The sequence below is a fragment of the Leptodactylus fuscus genome, chromosome 10 (assembly GCF_031893055.1).
Source record: "Leptodactylus fuscus isolate aLepFus1 chromosome 10, aLepFus1.hap2, whole genome shotgun sequence".
Lineage (NCBI taxonomy): Eukaryota > Metazoa > Chordata > Amphibia > Anura > Leptodactylidae > Leptodactylus > Leptodactylus fuscus.
The window spans coordinates 66,537,190-66,562,941 of NC_134274.1; the positions used below are offsets into that span (position 1 = coordinate 66,537,190).

The 25,752-nt window shown below is 43.1% G+C and overlaps 1 protein-coding gene across 1 annotated transcript; it reads left to right on the forward strand.

The window, feature by feature from the left end:
* Positions 1–528: 528 nt before the first annotated feature.
* PAOX (polyamine oxidase) lies at positions 529–24,704 on the forward strand. The gene is made up of 7 exons (XM_075288375.1): positions 529–852; positions 2,398–2,881; positions 4,232–4,425; positions 4,859–5,114; positions 12,551–12,663; positions 19,419–19,576; positions 23,377–24,704. The coding sequence occupies exons 1-7, from the start codon at positions 609–611 to the stop codon at positions 23,524–23,526; spliced, it is 1,599 nt and encodes a 532-aa protein (XP_075144476.1). The 5' UTR covers positions 529–608; the 3' UTR covers positions 23,527–24,704.
* The last annotated feature ends 1,048 nt before the right edge of the window (positions 24,705–25,752 follow it).

The window sequence follows — 25,752 nt, forward strand, 5'->3', positions numbered from 1 at the left end:
GGGTGGCACAGTACCTGCTCTGTAGGTTTTGTATGGAGAGATCAGCTCTGTCTGTGTGGTGCCACCCTGCTAGTCTTCACACTCAGACTATTATTAGGGCCTGATTAGTCAGCTGACCCCCCTGGTGTGAACCTTTACCATACACCCTTTAAGTGCCTGGCTGGAATATACTTGTCTTCCCAGACTACACCCTTCACTCTCTCACAACATATAATGTGAATTTTAATCCCTTTTGTGAACAAACCCTTAGAGAACCCTCAGAGAAGGGTTTCAGAGATGTTTAGGTGTCCGCCTCAAATCTGTCACTATATAAATATGTTGTTGGCCCTGAGTACAGGAGATTACTCTACGCCACATAGCTACAAACCCACAGTGTATGAGATGTTGAGAAATCTTCATTGTCTAATATTAAACATTTGGCTGCAACTGCAGAACTCTAGAGGCACAGAGCAGGGATCTGGAAACACTTGACAAACTTGGACGGTTTTCAGACACTGCAGCTGTGGAGACAGAACTGTTTCTAGAAAGCTGTGAGGAGGAGAGGGGACACTACACACGGCTCGTTCTTTGGTTGCCTCTTTCTAGAAGGAACTAGCCACCTTATAAAGATGGGCATCTGGCTCCTCTTCCTTCTCCTTGTCCTGCCACTATCTGCACTCCCACACAACCGTGACAATTTGGACTCTGAGCAGCAGGAAGCCTTGGGTCCTCGGTCTCCAGTCATACTCATCATCGGCGCCGGGATCTCTGGCATCGGAGCAGCAGAGAAGTTGCACAAACATGGCTTCCACAATATAAAGGTTCTAGAAGCCACTGGGAGAACCGGAGGCCGGATTCGTACGCAGAGTTTCGGTAATTCTTTGCAGATAGGGCCTCTCAGGTGCAGCAATGGCAATGGTATAAATCCTGATGGTCGGGGTGCATCACACATTCAAGTTCTGATCAGGTTTTTTGTAAGCCAAAATTAAGAGTATATTCATGTTTATGTTTTTCATCATCATATTTATATACTTTGTATTCTTTATGATCCAGATTTTATTTTGGCTTCAAAAACTCATGATAAACGTGAATAACACCTGTACATGTAAATATTCCTTTAGAAAAATGCTTATATAATAATTGTTAAATGTAGCGGTATTTTCTTAATATTAGGGTCTATGCACACTATAAATAGCTATCATATATCTGCATTTACGATCAGCACCTTCCCCATGTTTTAAGCTTTTATAAAGGCAAGGAAGTTTTTAGAAAAAAATGTAATGTAAAAAAAATTTACATTCCGCATCACTTTGTTAATACTGTGCTCATTCTGAACACCATGGGGCTAATTTATTAACACTGGCGTAAGACAACTTTTTTTTTTTTTTTTTGCAGATTTTGCTGCGTTTTTTGAGCCAAAGGCAGGAAAGGATTCAGCATAAGGAAGAAGTATAATAGCTTATTTTATGTTTTTCATTCCGATTGTAGCCACTCCTGGTTTTGGCTAAAAAAAAAAAAAAAAAAAAAACTAACTATCAAAATTTGCAAAAAAAAAATGCTGCTTTTCTGCACCGCAGGGGCGGGTCTTCTGCCCTCAAATTGAATTTTTATACTCATGACCTGAAAAAAGTCTGTGTGTACTGTAATGTTATTGAATAATTTATTGACGTTATTGTGCAGTAGAATTTGTACAAAAAACTGTCTAACATGCTTTATGTCACATTTATAAGGAGCATGGCTTCACCAAAAAGTAAAATTTTAGCAATGAGGAGTTAAGTGCTCTAGTGAGGAGCACATAACTTCATAACAAATATCAAAGTAAGTTTTCAGGAACATTATACAACACACAAGCTCATTTTTGAATTTGGGGATGGGCAATTAACTACGATAAGCCCTTAAAGGGGTATTCCCATTTTAACAAGTTATCCCAAATCCATAGCTGTTGGATCCCATCAATCAGGAAAATAGAGGAGTTTAGTCCCCCACTCTGAGTGGTGGTCAGGCCTGCACACACACGTTCCATGCTATGGATAGGGGACAATTAATTTAAATTGGAGTTTTTGTGGAGGTGATTAAAGGGAACCCCGTTACTATGTTTGTGGCTAGTTTGTCACCAGTGCAACTTTTTATGTAGCTGAGGTTTCTAAAAGTGACCATTGCCAATGTCTAAAAAATAAAATAAAATTATAAATTACTAAGTAGATGAATCCAGGATGGACTTCAGGAAGCTAAACCTAAACTGTAGGGTGGTTGAGTGATCCCAAACTTGGCAACAGATTCCCTTTAAAGCAGTATTGTTGACAGGAATTGCCAAGTGATTTATAGACTCATAGTGGCTCTAGAGTTTTTGTATACTGCTTCTGCAAAAATGAAATAACATAAATGATATCTGTCACCCCCCCCCCCCTTTTCTTGCAGCAAAAGGTCTGGTTGAGATCGGTGCACAATGGATTCATGGACCATCTCCAGGCAACCCAGTTTTCCGATTGGCATCTCAGTTTGGCCTTTTAAGCCCAGATGCCTTGCTTGAGGAGAACCAAAAAATTAATTTGTTCAGCAAACCCCCTGACAACCTAGTTACCTACAGTAGTTCTGGAAAAAAGATCAACCCTGAAGTATTTGCCAACATTACAGAGTTGTATTACACCTGGCTAGAGGAAACCCGGAATTTTACTGATGGTGAATGTGAACCTGGGGCCAGTGTGGGAAGTTTTTTGCGACAAAAGATTGTTGAGAACTCAAAGGGGTGGGATAAAGAATTGGTGGAAATAAACTTGGCTCTCCTGAGAGGGATGCTGAATGTGGAGTGTTCTGCAAGTGGATCCCATAGTATGGACGATGTGGCATTGTGCCCTTTTGGAGAATACACAATGTTTCCAGGGCTGGACTGCACCTTTCCTAAGTAAGTATGGTAAGGAAAAAACACAATCATTTCAGGGTGCATTTTGCCTTGCATGTAATGGATATGCCGTCCTCAAAACTGTCATCTTATACGTTAAAGGGGTATTTCAATGATTTTAGCTAGTTTGGTGAAGTTCAAATGCTAGGACTCCTACCAGTTGCCTTCAGGTCTCCTGCCTCACCTTTCACAATTTATGGCACTAGCAAAGACAGCCAAGCATGACAGTCTGCTATCCCTGTCACTTCTTGTAGAGATTGAATGGCACAGATCCCTTGACAACATCCCACCCCAGCCACAAGGCTACAGCTAGATGTTAGGAAGAATGGCAGTCGAGCATGCGCCCTGCTACTTCCTTCAGTTTTGTGGTTTAAGGGAACTGGGATTCCTGCAGTTTAGCAGTTATCACCTATGTTACTATAAAGACGCCTTTTAACAATCAAATATAACTAATAGAGATGAGCGAGTAGTATTCAATCGAGTAGGTATTCGATCGAATACTATGGCATTCGAAATACTCGTACTCGATCAAGTACCACTCGCTATTCGAATGGAAAAGTTCGATGCAGAACCAGCATTGATTGGCCAAATGCTATACAGTCGGCCAATCAACGCTGGTTCTTCTCCTACCTTTAGAAGTCTTCTCCGTGCAGCTTCCCCGCGGCGTCTTCCGGCTCTGAATTCACTCTGCCAGGCATCGGGCCTGGGCAGAGACGACTGCGCATGCCCACTTGTAGTGCGGACATGCGTAGTCGGCTCTGCCCAGGCCCAATGCCTGGCAGAGTGAATTCAGAGCCGGAAGATGCCACGGGGAAGCTGCACGGAGAAGACTTCTCGGAGGATCCAGCCCGACCCTCACTCGTGGACTTGGCAAGTGTAATTTGATCGAACATTGCCTACCCCTGAAACGAGCATTTTCCCCCCATAGACTATAATAGGGTTCGATATTCGATTCGAGTAGTCGAATATTGAGGGGCTACTCAAAACGAATATCGAACCTCGAACATTTTACTGTTCGCTCATCTCTAATAACTAACTTAACAATAATTAAAGGTCTCAATTATTCTGATATATTACTAGATGCATGGAATTGCTTGTTTTACTTCAGTTGCCATTGACTTCTTCCTGTAGTCCAATTCGGTGGAGCTTGAGCACACTATTTCATGCATGTACAGAACATAGATGGTTCCTTGACAGCGACTTGTCTTATAAGGCGGAGCAGTTAAGCAGCCTGTGACTTGTAGTAATTCTGCTGCTGCTGGTCATGTGGGCACAAGATAAATCACATGAACTATCCCTTTAACCATTGACAATGAATCTGAATAATATTTATAGTTGTCTTTCTTTTGGTAGAGGTTTTGAAAGTCTTGTGAACCACATTAAGGCACCATTACCAGATGGCACTGTGATATTAAACAAACCAGTAAAGAACATTCACTGGAATGGAGCTTTTCGTGACCAAAAGTCTGATGCATATCCTGTGACGGTGCAGTGTGAAGATGGCGACAGCCTGGTGGCGGATCATGTCATTGTCACTGTTCCATTAGGTAAATAAATACTGAATATACTTTGACTTTTTAATGTTGTATTAATGCAATTATCCCATGAAAGGCATGAGATTTAATATGTATTTAGTAGTTTCCATCAGCCCCATAGACAATGAATGGAAAGACAGAACACATGCATGATAACTACTCGATTCAAGCTTTGGTGAGGAGAAACTGCATGTTTAGAGTTCTTGTTCTAATGAAGGGCGGGCCCCCAGAGATCAGGCCTTGAAGATAAGTGATATTTGTCCGTCATGAGCTAACCATTTCAAGTTGTTGTATCATTTAAATGATTGCCATATTAGACTACATTTCCCCTATGTTTTCAGAGTATTCCACAGTACTCAGGTTCTTGCAGGGTCGGTTTCATCTCAAAAAGTGGCTGTAAATTTTTTTCTGTTTAAGATTTTCAGATGGTTTATTTTGTTTTCAGGGTTTCTCAAGAAACAATATCTGGATTTTTTCAACCCTCCTCTTCCATCAAGCAAAATTCAGGCTATTAAAAATCTGGGATTTGGAACCGTTAATAAAATTTTACTTGAATTTGAAAAACCCTTTTGGGACCCAAACACTACTTATATCCAGACTGCGTGGGAAGGTGATTCTCCTCTTATTGAACCAAACAACAACCTGAAGCAAAACTGGATGAGAAAAATGGCTGGTTTTGTGGTTCTGGAACCACCAGGACAGTAAGTAAGAAACATGATTTTGAGGCTTTAATTCTGTATGTCATGGGAGGCTACCATGCTCCATTATGTATATTTTTGAAATTGAGATCTTATGGGTGCAGTCATGATCACTGGCAGAAGCAAAGCTGTACTTGATGGCTCTTATCCCAGCAGCATAACCACCAAAAGTCACCAGCTCTTCTGCAACATCCATGTGGTTAGATGGATGGAGGGCCTAATAAGCTGCCTGCCAGTTTTACTCTAAAATTCAGAAATATTGCATTGTATTATATAAGTGATCAGTGAGATAGTCAAGACCTATACTTATACGCCGTGCTCCTCAATAATAAACTGGACTGGACTGGGCTGATCATCTGGATGCGCTGCACAGAAAGGGCTGCAGCAGGCTCTACCTGCTCAGGATATAGACCAAGGGCCAGAGTTGAACTTCACTGGGAGTTCTAAACTGTAGGAATTGCACTTCCACCACAAGTAGGTGAACGAAAATGACTTTATTAAACAGACATCACACAACGCATTTTGGGCTTAAAACATGCCCTCTCAAGTGTATAAAAGCTGGAAAACATACAGAGGCCGTGTACATGCATATGGACTTCACTTATTTAAAACATATTAGGTCAAAAATTTAAAGAATTATCAAAAAATTAATACTAATAGCAGTTTAAAAACTACACATGAACAGTAGTGACAAAGACACATATTTCAAGGGAGTAGCCCTGTGGAATTACTGGCAAAAACCTGTTCCCTTTGTTGGATCTGCAGGTTTCTGCCTCCCAGTTGATATCTGGATAGTTGAAATCCCCCATAATAATGACTTTATTATGCTTTGCAGCCTCATCTATTTGTTTTATTAGTATATTTTCAGCTTCTTCCATTATATTTGGGGATTTATAACAACCCCCTATTAGTATTTTATTATTTGTTCTTACCTTAATTTCCACCCATAAGGACATCACATATTCATTTTCTTCCCAAATTTCCTCTTGCAGGACTGGCTTAAGGCAGGATTTTACATATAAGCAAACATCTTCCCCTTTCCTACTGGTGGATCCTTACTAAACATACTGTACCCCTGTATATTTACAGCCCAGTCATAGCTAGAGTCCAGCCATGTCTCACTTATCCCCACCATGTCATATTTTCCTTTCATCATTATCACTTCTAGTTCCTCCATCTTGTTAGTGAAACTTCTGGCGTTGGTATACATGCATTTTATGGATTTATCCTTGTCCCTACTTTTCCACTGTCTACTGATGGTTCTAAACCCCCCCCCCCCACATTATTTAGCCCTCTTTCCGTTTCTACACCATCTAGCCCCCTACATCTCTTACCCTCTCCCCCAGTCCCAGTTTAAAACACTCCGACAGTCTAATCATCTTCTGTAGCTCAGCTTTACCCTCCCCATTGAGATGCAGCCCATCCCTACCATAGAACCTGTAGCCCTCAGGAAAGTCAGACCAGTTCTCCAGGGACCCAAAGCCCTCTTTCCTACACCAGCTCTTGAGCCACTTGTTTATCTCCCTCATCTGTCGCTGCCTTTCCTGTGGGGCTTGCGCTATAGGTAGTATTTCAGAAAATGGTCCTTGCCTTCAGTTTGCCCCCTAGATCCCTGAAATCATTTATAAGGACCTTCCAACTACTGCTAGCTTTGTCATTTTGGCCAAAGTGCACCAGAACAGCTGAATCCACATCAGCCCACCCAGTAATCTATCAACCCAATCTGCAATGTGTCGGCAACACACTGTTCAACTATCCAGTTCTTTGTGACAGATTGCCCTTTCTGTTCACATAATAATTGAATCCCTCACTACCAGCACTTGTCTAGTCTTCTCTGTGCTCCTATCCCCCTTCTTACTGGAGCAGACTTTTACCTGGCTGTCAGAGGAAGTGTCTTGATGCATCAGTGTTACCCCTGTACTAACATCCCCCGCATCTGCCAATTTGGCAAACGTGTTGGGATAAGCCAGTTCAGGACTACCCTCCCGGCATTCTTCCCTCTACCTTGCTGATTTTTGTCACCCAGCAATCTGCCTCATATTCCTGCACCTCCATGCTACCATCACCCCCTGCACTTACCCCAGCGAGTTTCTGCTCTGTCAGCAACAAACTCCTATCCAAGTTATCAATGGATCTCAGTCTTGCAATTTGCTCATGTAGATCCATGATCTGGACTTCCAAATGTGCAATGTGCTTACATTTTAAGCAACAGTATGTCCCCTCAAACAGTTGCTCAAGCAGAGAATAGATGCTGCAAGATGTACACTGGAGTGCATTGGTAAGCATGGACCACATCTTGCCTAATGGGGATCATTACAGCAAAAACAAAACAAAAAAAAAAGCAAAAATAAGCACTAGAGATGAGCAAACGCAGTTCGATTGAATAGGTATTCGATCGAATATCAGGCTGTTCGAGATATTCGATTCCAATCGAATACCACGCGGCAAATGCAGTAAAAATTTGTATCTCCTCCCACCTTCCCTGGCGCGTTTTTTGCACCAATAACTGTGCAGGAGAGGTGGGACAGGAACTACGACAACGGAGGCATCGAAAAAAATTGAAAAAACCCATTGGATGCCGAAAACATGTGACCTCTGATTTATAAAAACATTGGTTGCAATCTTCGTTTCATTTTCTGTCTTTCAGACATAGGGACAGACATGATGCTGAGGGCTAGATAGGAATTAGGTTCATATAGGCAGGGAAAAACGGATGAACAACAAATGCTCTTTTCAGAGCTATATACTGCAGGGAGCGGAGTCGATATACACTCAACCCAGCTTTGCAGGCAGTGTTCCCCCAAACACCTAACAGGGATACAGAGCAATTCAGTCCAGAAATATATACTCAACCCAGCTTAGCAGGCGGTGTCCCCCCATAAACAACTAACAGGGATACAGAGCATGAAGTCTGGCTATGTACGCTCAACCCAGCTTTTAACGCTTTACCCCCCCAATAGCCAAGTGGGATACACAGCAAGTCAGTCAGTCCATAGAAGCTCAATCCAGTTTTTAATGCTGTACCCCCAAAAGCTAAGTGGGACACACAGCAATTGTCAGGCTATATATGCTCAATCCAGTTTTTAAAGGTGTGTACCACCCCAAACCTAAGTGGGATACCCAGCAATTGTCAAGCTATATACGCTCAATCCAGTTTTCAACAGTTTGTACCCCCCCAAACCTAAGGGGGAATACACAGCAATTCAATCAGGCTATATACGCTCAATCCAGCTGTCCTCGGTGTATACCCCCCAAAAAAACTGTTAACGCTGCTGTGGCAAGTCACAAGTGGAATAAAGGGGTTAAATGATGCCTACTGGGGGTGGTAGGGCTGAATTGGCACAGAGGGGCAGAATAAAAAAATCTCTGCTTATGGCCTAATGCAAAGAGAATAGGACATGTGTCTTTTACTCGGCACAAGATGTTAATGTGTGTTCTGCATCACAGTCCCCAATCTAGTTGGTGTAAGTAAGGACTGCTGGATTTCCCATTGCAATGTCCAGGGGCTGGTGGTTTAAATTAAACTTAAAAAAAAACCCAAAAATCACAAATTCTAAAAACTGTTTTATTTGTTCACAAGCAGTTCCTTCCATTAAGCTGTAGGCTTGGATCTGTGTTTCTGTAGAGCTCAAGTACAGCGACTCCAGGACTTTATCAAGAAACCAGGTCTAAAGCTGTAAAGGCACATCGACAGTCTGCAGAAAATCCATAGAGGATCGAACAAAATGAGGGACACGGCCAGAATAGTCAATGTCAGTACAGACATTCCCATTTTAGTTGAATCATTATGGACTTTGGGTCGGCCATTAAAGGGGTATTCCCATGAAGCTTGTTCACTAACCTGCAGGCTGTTGTGCTCTGTTCACTTCCTGCTTTTCTCGGCACATTGGTGGGTGGGGTTTCACTTGCATGGGATTGGTTGTAAATGAATTACCACAGTGTGAAGCTGATGTAGCAGAGCTGGATTTGAGTCACCTTGCATTACATACAGAGGTAACGGACTCCCTATCTCAGCCCTTATCAGCCAAATTCAATTAAACCGACTGATAACAGCTCAGAAATCCCGGAGCTCTCACCTCCCCTATCTAAGAAGCTCCGCTACTTAAAAGACACAAACAGCTCAGAGCTGCTCCCAGCCCCTCCCCCCTTGAAAGCAGGCAGCTACATCACTTGACGAATGAGCAGATAACTGCAAGAGCCATAGCTATGGAGTGTAAACAATGAAGTGAATAAATTAAGATAGCGGCCAAACAAAACAGTTTTGATAAAGCAATGCATTTAGGAAAAGTCTTAAATCCACATAAACTAGCATTATAGATAGGATCCTTCTGATGGGACAACCCCTTTAAGTCACACTTAAACCAAAAGTTTCATTTTGTCAGGATCTGGGGGTGCTGGGTGGTTGGCAATGACACAGACTCCAAGGTTACAGTCCAAGTGTTGAGTTTTATGTATTCTGAACACACATAGGTTGATGCAGCACAAAAGAAAATACGAAATAAACACCTGCCCGTCTGGGCTCTAAGGGCTAGTTCACACGTAAATTATGTGTGGCTTATTTTGCTCCGGAAAAAAACTGCTTCCTGATTAGAAAGCGGTTTTTGGACCTTAACATGTTTTTTGGAGCATTTTCTGGAGCGTTTTTTGATTTAAAAAATGCTTCAGAAAACGCCGGGCGGTTTTCCCCTCCCCTAAAGTGAATGGACCATAAAAAAATGCGTTGCGGTTTTTGGTTGTGTTTTGAAAAAAAAAAAATGCGACAAAAAACGCGATGCGTTTTTCGCGTCCCATTCACCTCTATTGCTTTCCTCAGGCAGAATCCACCTGAAGAAAGGTCATCTTGCTTCTTTTTTCTGCTAGCGGCAAAAAAAAGCTAGCAGAAAATCGAACTCTAGCAGTTCATATAGTCCTCCATTGTATGGAGGCGGATTTTGAGGCGAAATCCGCTGTCAAAATCCGCTCCATTGGCCCTGTGTGAACTAGCCCTAACTAAACAGAAATTGGTTACCTCACCTAGTGTAAAGACAAATTCAGATAGCCAAGATCGTCTCCAGCAGTAGTAACCTCCCTTCTGGCTTTCCAGCCAAGTTCTGCCATAGTCTGTTCTCCCAGCAGACTTCTCATGCCTCGCTATCGAGGACAAACCCGAGACAGCTGGGTTCCCGCAGGAGTGTCCACAAGGCGTGGACTGGAGCTGATGGGAATGGCAAGTCCCACTACCAGCCTACATGCCATTCCCTAAAAATCCAGCCCAGTGTACAGCACTAAACAATGCTCAGCAAACATAGTTGTCTGCTGAAAAACAAAACTCTCTGGATTTTCCATCATCTCACCCATCTGAGCAATCTGGGTGAGATGTACTGTACATCGCTTCCAGTATTACACCAGCCATTGGCTTACAACTTATAATCAAAACACACTCGCAAGCTCACACACTCGCTTTATAACTTTATAACCAAGTTGCACAGAAAACTGAAACTGATTCCTCTGGCAGCTATATGTTTCTAAACTGTGCAAAAGTCCTTCTGGGATGAGACTACTAACCTTTCTGTTCCACAGGATGCATACCTTCCAACTTTTGAAGAACAGAAAGAGGGACAAAATGTGCGGCGCACAGCGCGGCGCAGCAAATTTAGATCCGCCCACTTTTATGTTGACTCCGCACATTTCTCATTCATTTTCCATGTGCCCCCACACAGTATAATCCTCCTACAGTCACCTGTACATTATATGTCCCCACATTATAATGTTCCCTTCCAACTGCCCCAAAGTATTAAGTTCCTCTCCTGGTGCCCCAGTTTAACCTGGGGGAAACTACAGGGGACATGAAACTGGGGCAGCTGGAGGGGGACCTTAAACTTGCGGCAACTAGAGGCAGACAGATCCCCTTCCAGCTACCTCCACAGTTTAATGCCCCCTCCAGTTGTCCCCAGTTTAAGTGCCCCCCTTCATCTACCCCCAGTTTCATGTCCCTCCTCCATTTCTCCCCAGTTTCATTTCCCCGTCCATCTGTTCCCAGTTTCCTCTACCCCTCTATCTCTCCCCCAGTTTTTATATCCACCTTTATCTGCAACCCATTTCATGCCCCCCTCCATCTGCCCCCAGTTTCATGTCCCCCTCATCTCAGCCCTCAGTATAACGTTCCCCTTCCATCTCTGCCCCTAGTTTACTGTTGAAACACATACACACACCTTATACTGCTAGTCACATCCAAAGTAGCATATACATGTCTTACACTAGTCACATCCAGAGCTGTATTCACAGGCCTTGCACTAGCCATATCTATAGTGGCATTCCCTTGACATGTATTACCCTAGTCACATCCAGAACAGCATTTACATATCTTACACTAGTCACATCCAGAGCAGCATTTACATATCTTACACTAGTCACATTTAGAGCTGCAGTCAGATATGTTGCACTCTTCACATGTAGAGCAGCATTAATTTATCTGATTCTAATCATATCCAGAGTTGTATTAACATACACACACACACACACACACACAGACAGACACACACTCTCCACCCTGCATCTCACATCCCCCTCCCCTCTCAGTACCTTAGACGACACATCTGTCCTTCTCTTCCAGCATTGCATGAGATACTAAGACATGCCTACATAGTCACGTGACATCTGATGTCACACAAGGTCCTTCAGATGACAGTAGTATAAGCTTTCTCCCGATCACCCCCGACTCTTAGGGCTAGTTCACACGTGGGCAAAGGGGAGGTTTTTGACAGCGGAATTCGCTTCAAAAACCTCTCCTTTAACATGGTGGTCTATGTAAACCACTAGCTTTTTTTTTCCTCCTAGCGTTTTCCGCCTGAAGAAGCGACATGACCTTTCTTCAGGCGGAAAACGCCTGAAGAATTGCATAGAAGTGAATGGGAGGCGAAAACAGCGCGGTTTTTTTCAAAAAAACCGCGCGGTTTTCGCCTGCAGTTTCTATAGCACATATAGGAAAAAAAAACCCTAGCGAAAACCGCTAACGAAAACCGCGTCAAAAACCTCGTCAAAAACCGCGTGGAATGCAAAAAACAGCGTCAAAAAAACTCCCCGAGGTTTTTTACCTCGCACAAATAAGCTAGGCGGTTTTCACGTGTGAACTGACCCTTATCCCAGTTACAACCTTGTATCTGTTATAAGAGCCGGGGAGGAGGGGGGGGTGATCGGGGAGAGCGTGTTAATAAGTAAAACACCTCAGGGACAGAGCGGGACATGGGGGAAGCCGTGCGGGACCGCGAGACAGGAGCTTAAAATTGTGAAAGTCCCGCGAAATTTGGGACGCTTGGGAGGTATGAGGATGTAGCATAAATACATAATAGAAACATGCCCTTTCCAAAAAAAAATTGTGTACAGTTAGAGAAATCCAATGAGAAAGGTGAATATAGGCCTCCTCATGGTGTAGACCTGTCTGACATATTTTACTTTGCCAGGCTGGGGCATGTGCTTTGTTGTTTCATTACTGGAAAAGAAGCTGAATTTGTGGAAACATTAACAGATGAAGAAATTCTGTCTTCAATGACCGATCATTTCAGAAAAATCACAGGTAAATGAAAATATATAGTGTTTTGTTACTCTATTATCTGTTACTGCAGGGTTGTCTGGGAGATACAGCTGTACTTCTCTGTAGTTTTTTTTCAATATCTTATTTTTTAAAGTTTTTGCCCACTAATAAAACTTATTCCCTACTCGTGAGATAGTACCCAGGATAATGTTGCAAATTGGTGGGGTCTAAATGCCTGGACCTCCACCAATCAAGAATATAGGGGAGGCTTCAACGCCATTGGAATATAGCTGGCTAACCTGCTGCAGTTTCCTTTTGTGTGGCCTGAATGCCATTTTGATGCAGTTTTTAAAGTCAATGCCAGAAGTAGGTCTTTAACCCTTTTCCGACATCCACGGGGCATTTAAGGGGTATTTAACCCCTTAGTGACCAGCCTGTTTTGAACCTTAATGACCAAGCCAAATTTTGGAAATTTGCCATGTGTCAGTTTATCAGTGAATAATTCTGTAACAGTACAGCGCATCCAAGCAATTCTGATATTGTTTTTTCGTGACATGTTGTACTTTACTGAGAAGGTAAAATTAGACTGATATAACTTGGAGATAAACAGCTCAGAAATAGCAGCTCACTCCGAACACTAAGCTCCCCCCGAGCACTCAGCTCCCTCCCTCCTGAGAGCAGTGAGCTACGTCACTTGTCCTGGGCGGAGAGATAAGATCATCCCCGGGTCTGTGGTTATGGAAACACAGTGTAAACAATGAAGTGAATAATCTAGCATAGTAGTCAAACAAAGCAGTTTTGCTGAAACAATGTATTTAGGAAAAGTCTTAAATCCACGTAAGCTAGCAGTATAGATAGGATTCTTGAGATGGGACAACCCCTTTAAGAATCAAATGCAGCATATAGATATGTATTGAGTCCTAGCGTCAGACACACTGATCAAATGGCAAAAAACTGCACTGAGTGTCCAGCACAATCCAAGCCACACCAAACCCAACCCTGCAGAAATGTTCACCAGAACCTAATGGCGGGGATGGAATTGAAGCTACTGTCGGACAGGGCAGTTATAGTTCAAAGAGCGCCGGACGCACAGCGCACACTAGTCTCAGCAGACCCAGAAACTGAAATCACTTACTGGAAAACTTTCAGAGACAGGATGAAGGTCTGAAGATACAGAAAGCAGCAGATAGCTCTTTTGCTTCTGAAAATTTCTCCTCCTCTCTCCATGTAACCGCCTCCAGTGTCTCTCATCTCGCTCCTGTACATTGAAATCTCATTTTCTATTGCGCTTTCTTCCACTGTCCACAAGTAAATGTTGCTTGGGCATGTGCAGTAGCGCTCAGAAGGGAGCGTTACTGCGCATGAACGAGATTTCAATGTACAGGAGTGAGATGAGAGACGCTGGAGGTGGTTACACGGAGAGAAGAGGAGAAATTTTCAGAGTAAAAGAGGGGGCAGTTTGAAGATATGATGCAGGGGGTGCACAGAGGCTTGGAGGAAGGCCTAGGCCGCACAGACAAGCTCATTTACATATCAGTTTTACCGGTATGTAATAAAAACAGGGGAGTCTTTTTAAAAAAATTGTAACAGCACCTGAATAGCCTTTTTAACCCCTTCCCAACATCCGCCGCAATAGTACGTTGGACGCTGGGTGTTTAACTATGGCGGCCGCCCGGAAGTCGGGCGGCCGCCATAGCTGCCAGGTGTCTACTGTTTTACACAGCAGACACGCAGCGCTAATGCCTCCAGTCAGTGCCCACATCGATCGGAGGCATTAACACATCCGGCACCTTGGTCGAAGCTGACCAAGGCTCCACTTTCCCGGCGGCGCATGGGCACCGCCATTTTGCCGGTGATCGCTGGTGCCTGGAGCATGCTCCAGGGCCGACGTCACGTTGGCATGACAGCCGGGAGCCTTGTAAAGGCTCCCCGGACAGTCTGCAGTGATTTTCTTTTGTAGGCTGGTCTATGCAGCCTGCAAAAGAAATGACAATTTTTTGCAATGTATTGCAATGCATTAGCATTGTAATGCATTTCATTAGTGATCAGACCCCCTGGGGTTCAAGACCTTGGGTAATCAGGTTCTGGGAGGGGGAAGCCTCCAATAATTGCCTTGACTCATCTGCATGAATTGTGCAAACCAGGATCTCTTTGGCCAAAATGGGATTATTACAATCGCAGAGACCTGATCCTGTCTGAGTTTCATCAATACTGGTATCAATACTGGTATCATGGAAACTGGAGGGAATATGTACACCAGCCTGAACCTCCATGGAATGACAGGGCATCCACGGCCAAGGGATTGTCCTGCCGATATAGGGAACAGAACGTCTCCACCTTGGCGTTGAGTCGAGTCGCCATCAGATCCACTTCTGGGAGACCCCACCTCCCGACGATCTGCTGGAATATTTCTGGATTGAGGGACCATTCTCCTCATATGGAAATACCCTAACTCAACTGATCCGCTACTATGTTCAGAGAGCCCTTGATGTGAACAGCGGATAGGTAGGTCAGGTTCTTCTCTGCCCACGTGAAGATCATCCTCAAGACTCTGAGAAGAGCTTTGGTTCCTCCTTGCTTGTTCAGGTACACCACCGTGGTCATATTGTCTGACCGTACCCTGATTGTTTTCCCTTTGAGAAGTGAGGAAAAGTGTAGCAACGCCAGATACACTGCTCTGAGCTCTTTCTGACTGGATGACATTCCCACCTCCAAGTCGTTCCAAAATCCCTGGACCATCCTGTCATCCAGATGGGCTCCCCACCCCTGCAGGGATGCATCCGTAGTCAACAGGGTCCAACGAGGTTGAACCAAGGACCTTCCATCTTCCAGGTGTATCCACCATCTGAGGGAAAGACGGGTATCGGGAGAGAGGCAGATCTTTCTGTCTAGACCCTGTGGTGACTTGTTCCAGGCACTCAGTACTTCCATTTGGAGGGGACGCAAATGCCATAAAGCCCAGGGGACTGCCAAGGCCGAAGATGACATTAAACCAAGGATTCTTATTGCGGTCCTGATGGTCACCCGGCGAGTCCTGAAGAGGAACCGGGCAGCTGCTGTTATTCTTTGCTTTCGTGGAACAATCAGGCAGATCTGCAACTCATCGGAATCTAGGAGGAAACCCAGGAACTTTCTCTGGGTTGATGGCACTATCTCCGATTTTTCCCAATTGATCAGCCACCCTAGCCTCTGTAGGAAGGAAATGGCTGTCTGAAGATGTTGAAGGAGGATTGTAGTAGACTGAGCATTTATGAGCCAGTCATCGAGGAAGGGAACTATGCAAAGACCCTGCAGTCTGAGGGCAGAAGCGACTGGAGCCACCACTTTGGTGAACGTATAGGCGGCGGAGGAGATGCCGAACAGAAGAACGGCAAACTGGAAGTACTCCCTGTGACTTAATAATAATAATACATTTTATTTATATAGCGCCAACATATTCCGCAGCACTGTACAATTTGTAGGGTTCAGATACAGACAGATACATAACAAAGAACTTCATTTCACACAATGGGACTGAGGGCCCTGCTCAAGAGAGCTTACAATCTATGAGGTAGAGGGGGTGACACAAGAGGTAGCAGGGGCGGCATTGCTTATACAGAGGTCAGACAATTATGACTGTCATTACACAAATAATACTGTATGAGCAGTCACTAGTGGTAACCTTTAACATGTGGATGGAGCTTGAACAGATAAGTTAGGCTGAAAAGGCACCATATCAATTGGGGTAGTGTGGGAGCAGGGACAGAGGAGGGTTAAAATTTAGGGATTCTAATTGTAGTACGGAAGGGTTGACATTAGGAATTGTGATAGGCCTGTCTGAAGAGATGTGTCTTTAGTTTGCGCTTAAAGCTGTAGAAATTGGGAGTTAATCTGATTGTCCGGGGTAGAGCATTCCAGAGAAGGGGTGCAGCTTGGGAGAAGTCTTGTATACGAGCGTGGAAGGTTCTGATGATAGAGGAGGTAAGTGTTAGGTCATTGAGTGAGCAGAGAACACGGGTTGGGCGGTAGACAGAGATGAGGGAGGAAATGTAGGGAGGTGCGGCATTATGGAGAGCCTTGTGGATGAGAGTAATAACTTTATATTTTATTCTATAATGAATAGGCAGCCAATGTAGCGACTGGTACAGACCGGTGGCATCGCTGTAGCGTCTAGCCTGATAGATGAGCCTGGCCGCTGCATTCAGAATGGATTGTAGAGGGGAGAGTTTAGTGAGGGGAAGACCGATTAGTAAGGAGTTACAGTAGTCAAGGCGAGAATGAATCAGAGAGACAATAAGTGTCTTTAGTGTATCTCTGGTAAGGAAAGGGCGTATTCTGGAGATGTTTTTGAGGTGGAGGTGACATGAACGTGCGAGTGATTCGATATGAGGGGTGAAGGAAAGGTCTGCGTCAAACATGACCCCGAGGCAGCGGGTCTGCTGCCTAAGAGTTATAGTAAGGCCTGAGACTGCAATGGATATATCAGGGACAGATCTATTAGATGGTGGAAACAGTAGTAGTTCAGTCTTAGAGAGATTTAGTTTCAGATAGAGCGAGGACATGATATTAGAGACAGCAGAAAGACAGTCACTGGTGTTCTGTATGAGTGCAGGGGTGATGTCACGGGAAGATGTGTATAATTGGGTGTCATCAGCATAGAGATGGTACCTGAAGCCAAATCTTGCAATGGTTTGTCCAATAGGGGCTGTGTAGAGAGAAAAAAGCAGGGGGCCGAGGACCAAGCCCTGAGGAACCCCAACAGCAAGGGAAAGAGGGGAGGAAACAGAGTCTGAGAATGATACACTGAAAGTGTGGTCTGAGAGATAAGAGGAGAACCAGGAGAGCGTAGTGTCGTTGAGGCCGACTGAGCGGAGCATAGTGAGGAGAAGTTGATGGTCAACAGTGTCAAAAGCTGCAGAGAGGTCCAGAAGAATAAGAAGAGAGAAATCGCCATTGGATTTAGCCATCAGGAGATCATTGGAGACTTTTGTGAGAGCTGTTTCGGTAGATTGCAGAGCACGGAAACCAGATTGTAAGGGGTCCAGCAGAGAGTTAGCAGAGAGATAGTTTAGAGATGAAGGGGAGGTTAGAGACGGGTCGGTAGTAAAACACTTCCACACTTGAAATCTACGGCAATTCTTAGGTACTTTCTGTGCGGTGGAAAAATGGGTATATGCAGGTAGGAGTCTTTTAGATCTAATGTGACCATAACTTTGAAGAAAAAAGGTTATGGAAGTTACTGATTCCATCCTGAAGCACTTTCTTTCTCAAGAATCGGTTTAAATATCTTAATTCTATTATCATCCTCCAGTCTCCTGAAGGTTTCGGGACAAGGAAAACTGGGGAGTAGACCCCTAAACCGAGCGCTGAAGAGGTAACCTTCTCTAAGGCCCCTTTCTTGATGTACTCTGTAATGGAATCTTCCAAGACGTACTGCTGATGTGGAGGCAGTGAATAGGTTACTATAAAGGAGTCGAGGGGAGGGTGAAGAAAATGGGTGAGGGTGTTAAATTGTATGGCGATGTGAATTAATTCTTGACCACTGACAGGATAGAGATACCAAACTCTAACAGGGAATATAAAATCCCAGGTACGTTCACCTGTAACACACCTAATGTAGTGTATTTGATAATGTGCACCAAATGTTCCACTGAAAATCTGTATGTTGGAGAGATCGGCCAGAAACTCAGAATGAGAATTAATTCACATCGCCATACAATTAAACAACAGAGAATAGACCTTCCCGTGCCAAAACATTTCTGCCAGGAAGATCATAATATCACCAATGACATGAAAATTTTGATTTTAAGAGGGAATTTTAAATCAAGAAAACAGCGACTTATTTATGAATACAAGTGCATGACCCTATTTAAGACTCTGGATATGAATACATCACATGGGTTCATGTCATTCTATACAAATCACTGAACTAAGACAGCCATAAAGATAAAGAATCTGGCAACTGGGAATTGATTATTTGTTTTTATATGTATATAGTAATAAGCCTCTTCCCTCCTATAATCCTATCCCTATGTGTCCAGTTGTGCATAAATATGCAGCCTGCAGAAAGTGTTTTAGATATATCTGAAGAAGAAGCCCAGAGTAAGCTTCGAAACGTTATATTATGTCATCATTATGAGTTAGCCATTAAAAAAGGTATCACCTACTGAAGACTTGCAAGTTTTTTTTTTTTTTAATATTTCATAACCACTGGCTAACACGGTACGAGTACAAACATTTTCCTTATACTTATCTATGGCAGCATTGTGGCTGTAATCCTTGTGCTGTTTTTTCTGCTTAAAAGCTGGTGATTGCTCCTTTGTGCAATAACCGACTAAATCCAATGACTTAGCTCCTAGCCCGCTCCTAGCTAGCGGAAAAAAGAAGCAAGCAGCCTCCGCCTCAAAATCCGGTCCAAAAACCCTTCGTCTGAACTTAACCTTAGAGTAACTATAATTTTTTCCATTGCAGATTATTTCTGCAATGTGTGGATAAGATTATCCACAATCCCATCCATTTTGCAGATACTGTTAAATACAGCATTTTTTGCCACTGCAAAAATGCTGCGTTTTTGCAATATGGGGCATAAGCCTAAATGTTGCTGTGAGTTTTTGGCCTTTGGTATACAATAAATGTTTATGTAGGACACAAATGTTGTTCCATGAAGGAGAAAAGCATGTCAACAGCCTCATGACAGTGGACGTTATGTTACCATGTCTCTGTGTAACTCATTTTTAATACAATGTAATAATTCTTTTATACATTCAGCATTGTTTCAGAAACACATAAGTAAGATGATTGTTTCTCACTTAATCTAGGGAATCCTGAGCTGCCTCCACCAATAAGCATTCTGCGTTCTCAGTGGCATAGTCAGCCATACACTGGTGGCTCCTACAGCTATGTAGCAGTGGGCAGCTCTGGTATAGATGTGAACAACCTAGCAGAGCCGCTGCCTACAGACAAAGAAGCTCTAAAGGTAACGTATGTTGTATCACTGCTAATTTTTATTGAGTCTGTACTTGAGTCTGTACTTATGTAGAAAGTAAAGAAAACTAGATTTAAAATAAATTAAAAGCCAGCAAAAAAGGATCAATGGACACATTTATATCTTTTAGTATTATCATTAATTGTGTAAAATCAATCAAGATATATGTATATTTTTAACGTTGTATGTATTTTCTGTAGGAAAAAAAAAACGAGGCATCAAATGATAAAATGATACTAACAAAATGCACATTAATGGGGCTCTATCACTAGGAAAAGTCATTTTTAACTAATCACATGCTTGCATAGGCTTTAGAAAGTCTATTCCACATCTACCTTTAGTCTGTAGATTGCCTCAGTGGTTTCTGAATAAGTCTGTTTTTATTCATATGCTAATTAGACTGGTGCACGATACATCATGCACACCTCTCCTGTTGTTTCCTATGAGCATAGCACAGGCTGATGATGATGATGACTCATAGGAGATAGGAGAGACGAGTGCTGCTGGGAACTTACTGTGCTGGCTGGAAGCTCATTAGCATATGAATAAAAACAGACTTATTCAGAGACCACTGCAGCAATCTACATACTAAAGGTAGGTGTGGAATAGACTTTCTAAAGACTATGCAAGGATGTGATTAGTTAAAAATGACTTTTCCCAGTGATAGAGCCCCTTTAAGCTTTAATTCACAATGTACTCAATAATAAGCAGGTAACGGCGTTCAATAGAGAAGCAATGGAAAAAATAAAGAAATGCAGAATTTCACAGAAAGGAGACATTTACTAATAAAGTATATTACAACATTAAGAAAGCCCATTAAAAGCTGCCAGTTATCGGCATGATTCGCCAGTGTTAGGGTTCTTTTACACGTGACAGATGCAGGTAACATTTATGGTCCACCATTAATTGCTGGGCTGTAACTGGACTTGCATCTCCAAGCAATGGCAAGTCCAGGTGCAGCCCAGCAAATAGCAGAAAAACATAAGCATTACCCACGGTCACTAATGCCCATGTACTGGCGCCATAATGAAGAAGATAAGCAATCCTATTGTTTTTTATTGGACATCACTTTTGTTGCCATGGTGGCTAATCTAGGTCCTGGTGTTCAGTGATGTGGACTGTGTTCTATTGGGATTTGCAGGGCTCACGATGCAGTACCAGAATCTGGTACTGCCATATTGTAACTGGATAACACCGCAACACTGTAAACTGAAAAACAGCAATGTACTGTGACTCAATAATGTTATTATAGCATACTGTAACTCAATATCATATTGTAAATGAATAGCAGCACTATATTTAATAATATCATCTATCAATCCATAGCCAAAATCGCACCAAGGGGAATTCATTAAGACACACAGGCCAGTTTTGAACCCCTGTGCGATGGAATAATAGAGGTTTAAGAGCATCATTCTGCTCTTTCGTTCACCACTTTCAACTTAAAAACAAGCCATTGTGGTCAATGGAGTTCCTGACCTTTTTTTAGCCGTCTGCTAGTCCATTGTTCTGCTCCATTGACAGATGAGAACAATGGATAGGCAGATATGAACTCGGCTCAAGCTATGTGTTGGATATATACCTTCAGTACTCTCCGTAGTCAACTATATAATATTTAACCTGCTCCAACAGTTTAGAAGAAAACAAATGGGCTGCACATTATACACTATACCCCCAGCGCGGCACCTCCCATGAGGCGACCTGAAGCGAGTGCTTCAGGCGGCGCTATGTCAGGGCCCCAGGGAGGGCGGCATTTTTGATTACCTAAGCCAGTGAAGGACAAGCTGTCCTGGACTGGCTTAGCACCGAGCGGTGGATTGGGGAGGCCACTGAAGCAGCGCTGCTCCAGCAGCCTCCCCTCACGCTCAGGCAGAGAGCAGGTCATCTCCGTGCCTGCTCTCTGCCTGTGAACGCTGCTAAGCCCCGCCCCTTCGCTTAGCCATGCCCCCTCACTCCGCCCCCTCCTTCCAGGGGGGGGGGCGGCTTTCTGTCGTTCGCCTCGGGTGGCGAAGGGGAAAGGTTCAGCCCTGTATACCCCTCACAATATTTGCCCTATGTAAGGGCAGCTGTAATATGAAAAATAATATTCATAAATTATATGTTCACAAATTCATAAATACATGTTATGAGTACATCCACAAATACCTATTTACCAATTTCAAACGCTGCGCAATCTTCAATAAAACGACGGGTTTCCTCCCACACTCCAACGACATAGCATGTATGCATGTATGCAGTTTCTCATAACACATATTTTATTACAAAATTTCTCAGTGTGACAACATCCAAATTCCAGCACTGGATACGTGCCCTTGTGATGTCATACGTGTGTAAAAAGAATTTTGTGCCTTTGGGCTATTTGCTCTTATACCTCATTATCACACAAGGATATCCCAGTAGTTCTAAAGTGTTAATGTTATGGACCATGTGTAGACATTCTGTCTCCTATTACATCTGTATATTTAATAACCAAAAGTCAGTTACATCTAGACAAACCCTTTAGCTATAAATTAACAGAAAAACCATGTGTTTTCATAAAATGTATGCATTTTCATAGGTGACTTAGAAAGCGTTCTTAAAGCTCCTGTCCTGACGCAAATTAAAATTCCTCAAGGTGTTTTCCCGACAAAAAAATCTGCTTTTTAAATGGTCTGTTAGTGCTATTATTGAGTTAATATTGTGCAACCAAATCCCTTTAGCAGTGTTTTGAGTGATTTCTGGGTTTCTCTGGGAGCTACTGGCATACTCTGCATTTGTTTACAGAGGTAGTTTCCTGCTCTCTTATACTGCAACTACCATGATACATTGCTCTTCACTCAGATCCCCCTACTAGCCTCACCTAACTAACTCAGCCCACTCCCCCATCCCATCATAATTACCTGTCTTCCTTTCTGAATCTTCTGGGCCCAGGAGATCCTTCTGTCCTTCTCCTCTAGCATGTCACTGAAAAATCAGAAAATGTACCTGGGGTGGCCACATGACCACCCCGGCAATCTGGGTGAATATACATTTTTGGTAATATACTCGCGTATAAGCCGAATTTTTCAGCAGTTTTTGTGCTGAAAAAGCCCCCCTCGGCTTATACTCGAGTCAGCTGGTCTATGACCAGCCGCGATATCAATGTATAGAATCTGCCATAAAATAGTGGGAAAAAACGAAGCTTTAAATAAAAATGAAAAAATAATAATAATTCACTCCTTTCCCTAGAATACATATAAAAGTAGAAAATGACTGTGAAACACATACACATTAGGTATCCCTGTGTCTGACGGTGCCCGGTCTCCTGAATATAGGGGATCTGCAGTGCTCCTGTTCCATCGGGAAGGAGTTAAAAGGAGCACTGCAGATCCCCTATATTCAGCCAGACTGAATTCCAAGTAGGGGGAAAAACCCCAGTCCTCAAGCTCAGGGAAGGGGCAGACAGACAACCAAAACACCCCCTCCCCTTCCCCAGCACCCAGCAACTACTGCACCCAAAAACTCTGGCCATTTTAATTTTTGAAATTTTCCAGTAGCTGCTGCATTCCCCCCCCCCCAGGCTTATACTCGAGTCAATAAGTTTTCCCAGTTTTTTGTGGTAAAATTAGGGGCCTCGGCTTATATTCGGGTCGGCTTATACTCGAGTATATACGGTAAGTAAGTTAGAAGTTAGGCAGGGGGAGGGTGTTCAGTTTAGTATTAAATTATCATTTTATGCTGGACAACCTCTTTAATGACCAATGTATTTTCAGTATCATACAAGTAGAATAGCTTGTTATATATGCTTAGTCTTAATTCTATGTCTTCCTTAGCCAATACAGGTTCTTTTTGCTGGAGAAGCCACACAAAGAAACTACTATTCGACAACACATGGAGCCCTCATGACCGGTTGGAGGGAAGCACAGCGTCTGATTGATAGATATCCAGAACTAAGAGCCACTGTTAGCGAAGCTAAGCTCTGAAGAGCTACAGTCATTGATAAAAGTGCATCCATGTTTTTTATTATCTTACAGCAATAATTTTTATGCCAAAAATATATTGATATAGTAATGCAAGAGAAAAATACAGGGGAGAATTTATTAAGCTGTTTATATCAGTTATCTGGCACTAATTTTTGCACTAGTCATCTTTGTACAAAAATTTGTGCAAATGGATACATTTGAACCACCATTGTCACTTTTTAAAAAAGAGTTTGTAGGAGGGTTGCAGCAAGGCTCCATCTAATACATATACTGTAATTCATGGCAGAAACTTATAGCACAAATCTACACCATCTTATATCTGCATAGGTTTTACTTACAGGTTGGTTACTATCTAAAGATGCTGGGTAAAAATTTGCAAATCTATTCTCCAGGATGTAATTAGGAGAACAGTGCCTCTGTATGCTGCTCTCTAGAGGGAAGCCCCCTTAATATCATGCATGACTCAGTTAATAAGCCTACTAACATGATGCGGAGTTTATTGCCAAATTAGTATTTCTATCCCAAAAGGAACAGATTTCCAGCTATGGACAGCGCTGTTCAGGTCTTTTGGACCTCCTCAGCATAGCGCAGGGATACTGATTTGACAGAGTGAGAGACTATAGACCAGGGTCAGGGGGTAATCATACACATTAGGGAGAGTGTGTGCCTACATAGGCAGTACGGAGACTTACAAGTCATTCCTGCTCCGCTAGGGATTCTGGATAAAAAATATGCAAATCTATTCTCCAGGATGTAATTAGGAGAACAGTGCCTCTGTATGCTGCCCTCTAGAGGGCAGCCCCCTTAACATCATCTAAAGATGCGTCAAAATTTGCATGCAGCTCTAAATAGATTTGGTGCATCTTCAGGCTAAAATTTCAAGTACGCTGAATTCAAGTTGGGCAGTGAGGAACACCCCACCTGATAGCACAAGGCTATGGAAGTGAAACATCAGGAGAGCATTTCTCACTGTCCAGTGATGAGGCTCAGTGGTGAGGCCAGCCCCTCTGTCAATGCAGTGATATTGGTGCCGAAACTAATGCCACTATTATCTCTGCAGCAACCAGCACATATACTACAGTAGAAAAGATGACAGTGCACTGAATTGTAGTAGATTTGCATTATATTTGTATATCAGTTGTTTATTAAAATAAAACAAATGTTTCTTCAAATTCTTATATCATTAGTGTTTTATTTATCTCTACATAGATATCTTTCTAGTCTCACAAAAGTGACTCCATAATGAAAAGCCAATGAACGTTTTTTCCCTTAGCTTTAATAAGGGAAGAAAAACTATGGTCAGGGGCCCCAGGGGGCATAAACTCGGTGGAAAAAAAGTGGCGTTTTACAGTCAAAGCAATGTGGATGGGATTTTAGTCAATCCCATGCCCATTCTATGGAAAAATACATGTAGCGGACACACTGTGATTTCCAAAACCGTTAAAGGGATCCTATCTTTTAAACACATTTTTTTCTCCCTAACATGTCGTAATAGCCTTAAGAAAGGCTATTCGTCTCCTACCTTTCCTTGTCTTCTCCGCGCCGCCGTTCGCCTGCAATCCCGGTTTTTCTCGGTATGCAAATTAGCTCTCTCACAGCACTGGAGGCAGGCCCCCAGCTCAAACAGCACTGGGGGCGTCCTCAATGCTGCCAGAGAACTCTCCAGTGCCGCCTCCATCTTCTTCTGCAACGAGGTATTCACGGCGTCTTGTTCCAGTGGTGTCTTCTAACTTCTAGGTCTTGGGCCTAGGGCAAGCCGACTCCACATGCCTGCCGGCCACAAGAACAATGCCCGCTCCCACAGTATTGTAAGCGGCCATTTTCTCGTGGATGACGGGAATGTGCAGATGGCTTGCCCGAGGCCTAGAGGTTAGAAGACACCAACGGAAGAAGACGCGGTGAAGACCTTGTTGCAGAAGAAGATGGAGGTGGCACTAGAGAGTTTTCTGGCAGCATTGGGAACGCCCCCAGTGCTGTTTGAGCTGATTTGCATACTGAGAAAAACTGGAATTGCAAGCGAACGGCGGCGCGGAGAAGACAAGGAAAGGTAAGAGACGAATAGCCTTTCTTAAGGCTATTCCAACATGTTAGAGAGGAAAAAATGTGTTTAAAAGGTAGGATCCCTTTTAGGTTTTGGAAATCACAACATATCAATTATACCTTCGGAAATGCTAGCAGTATAATTGAAGCAGAAAGAAAACCTCTGCACAATTTCTGTGGAAATTG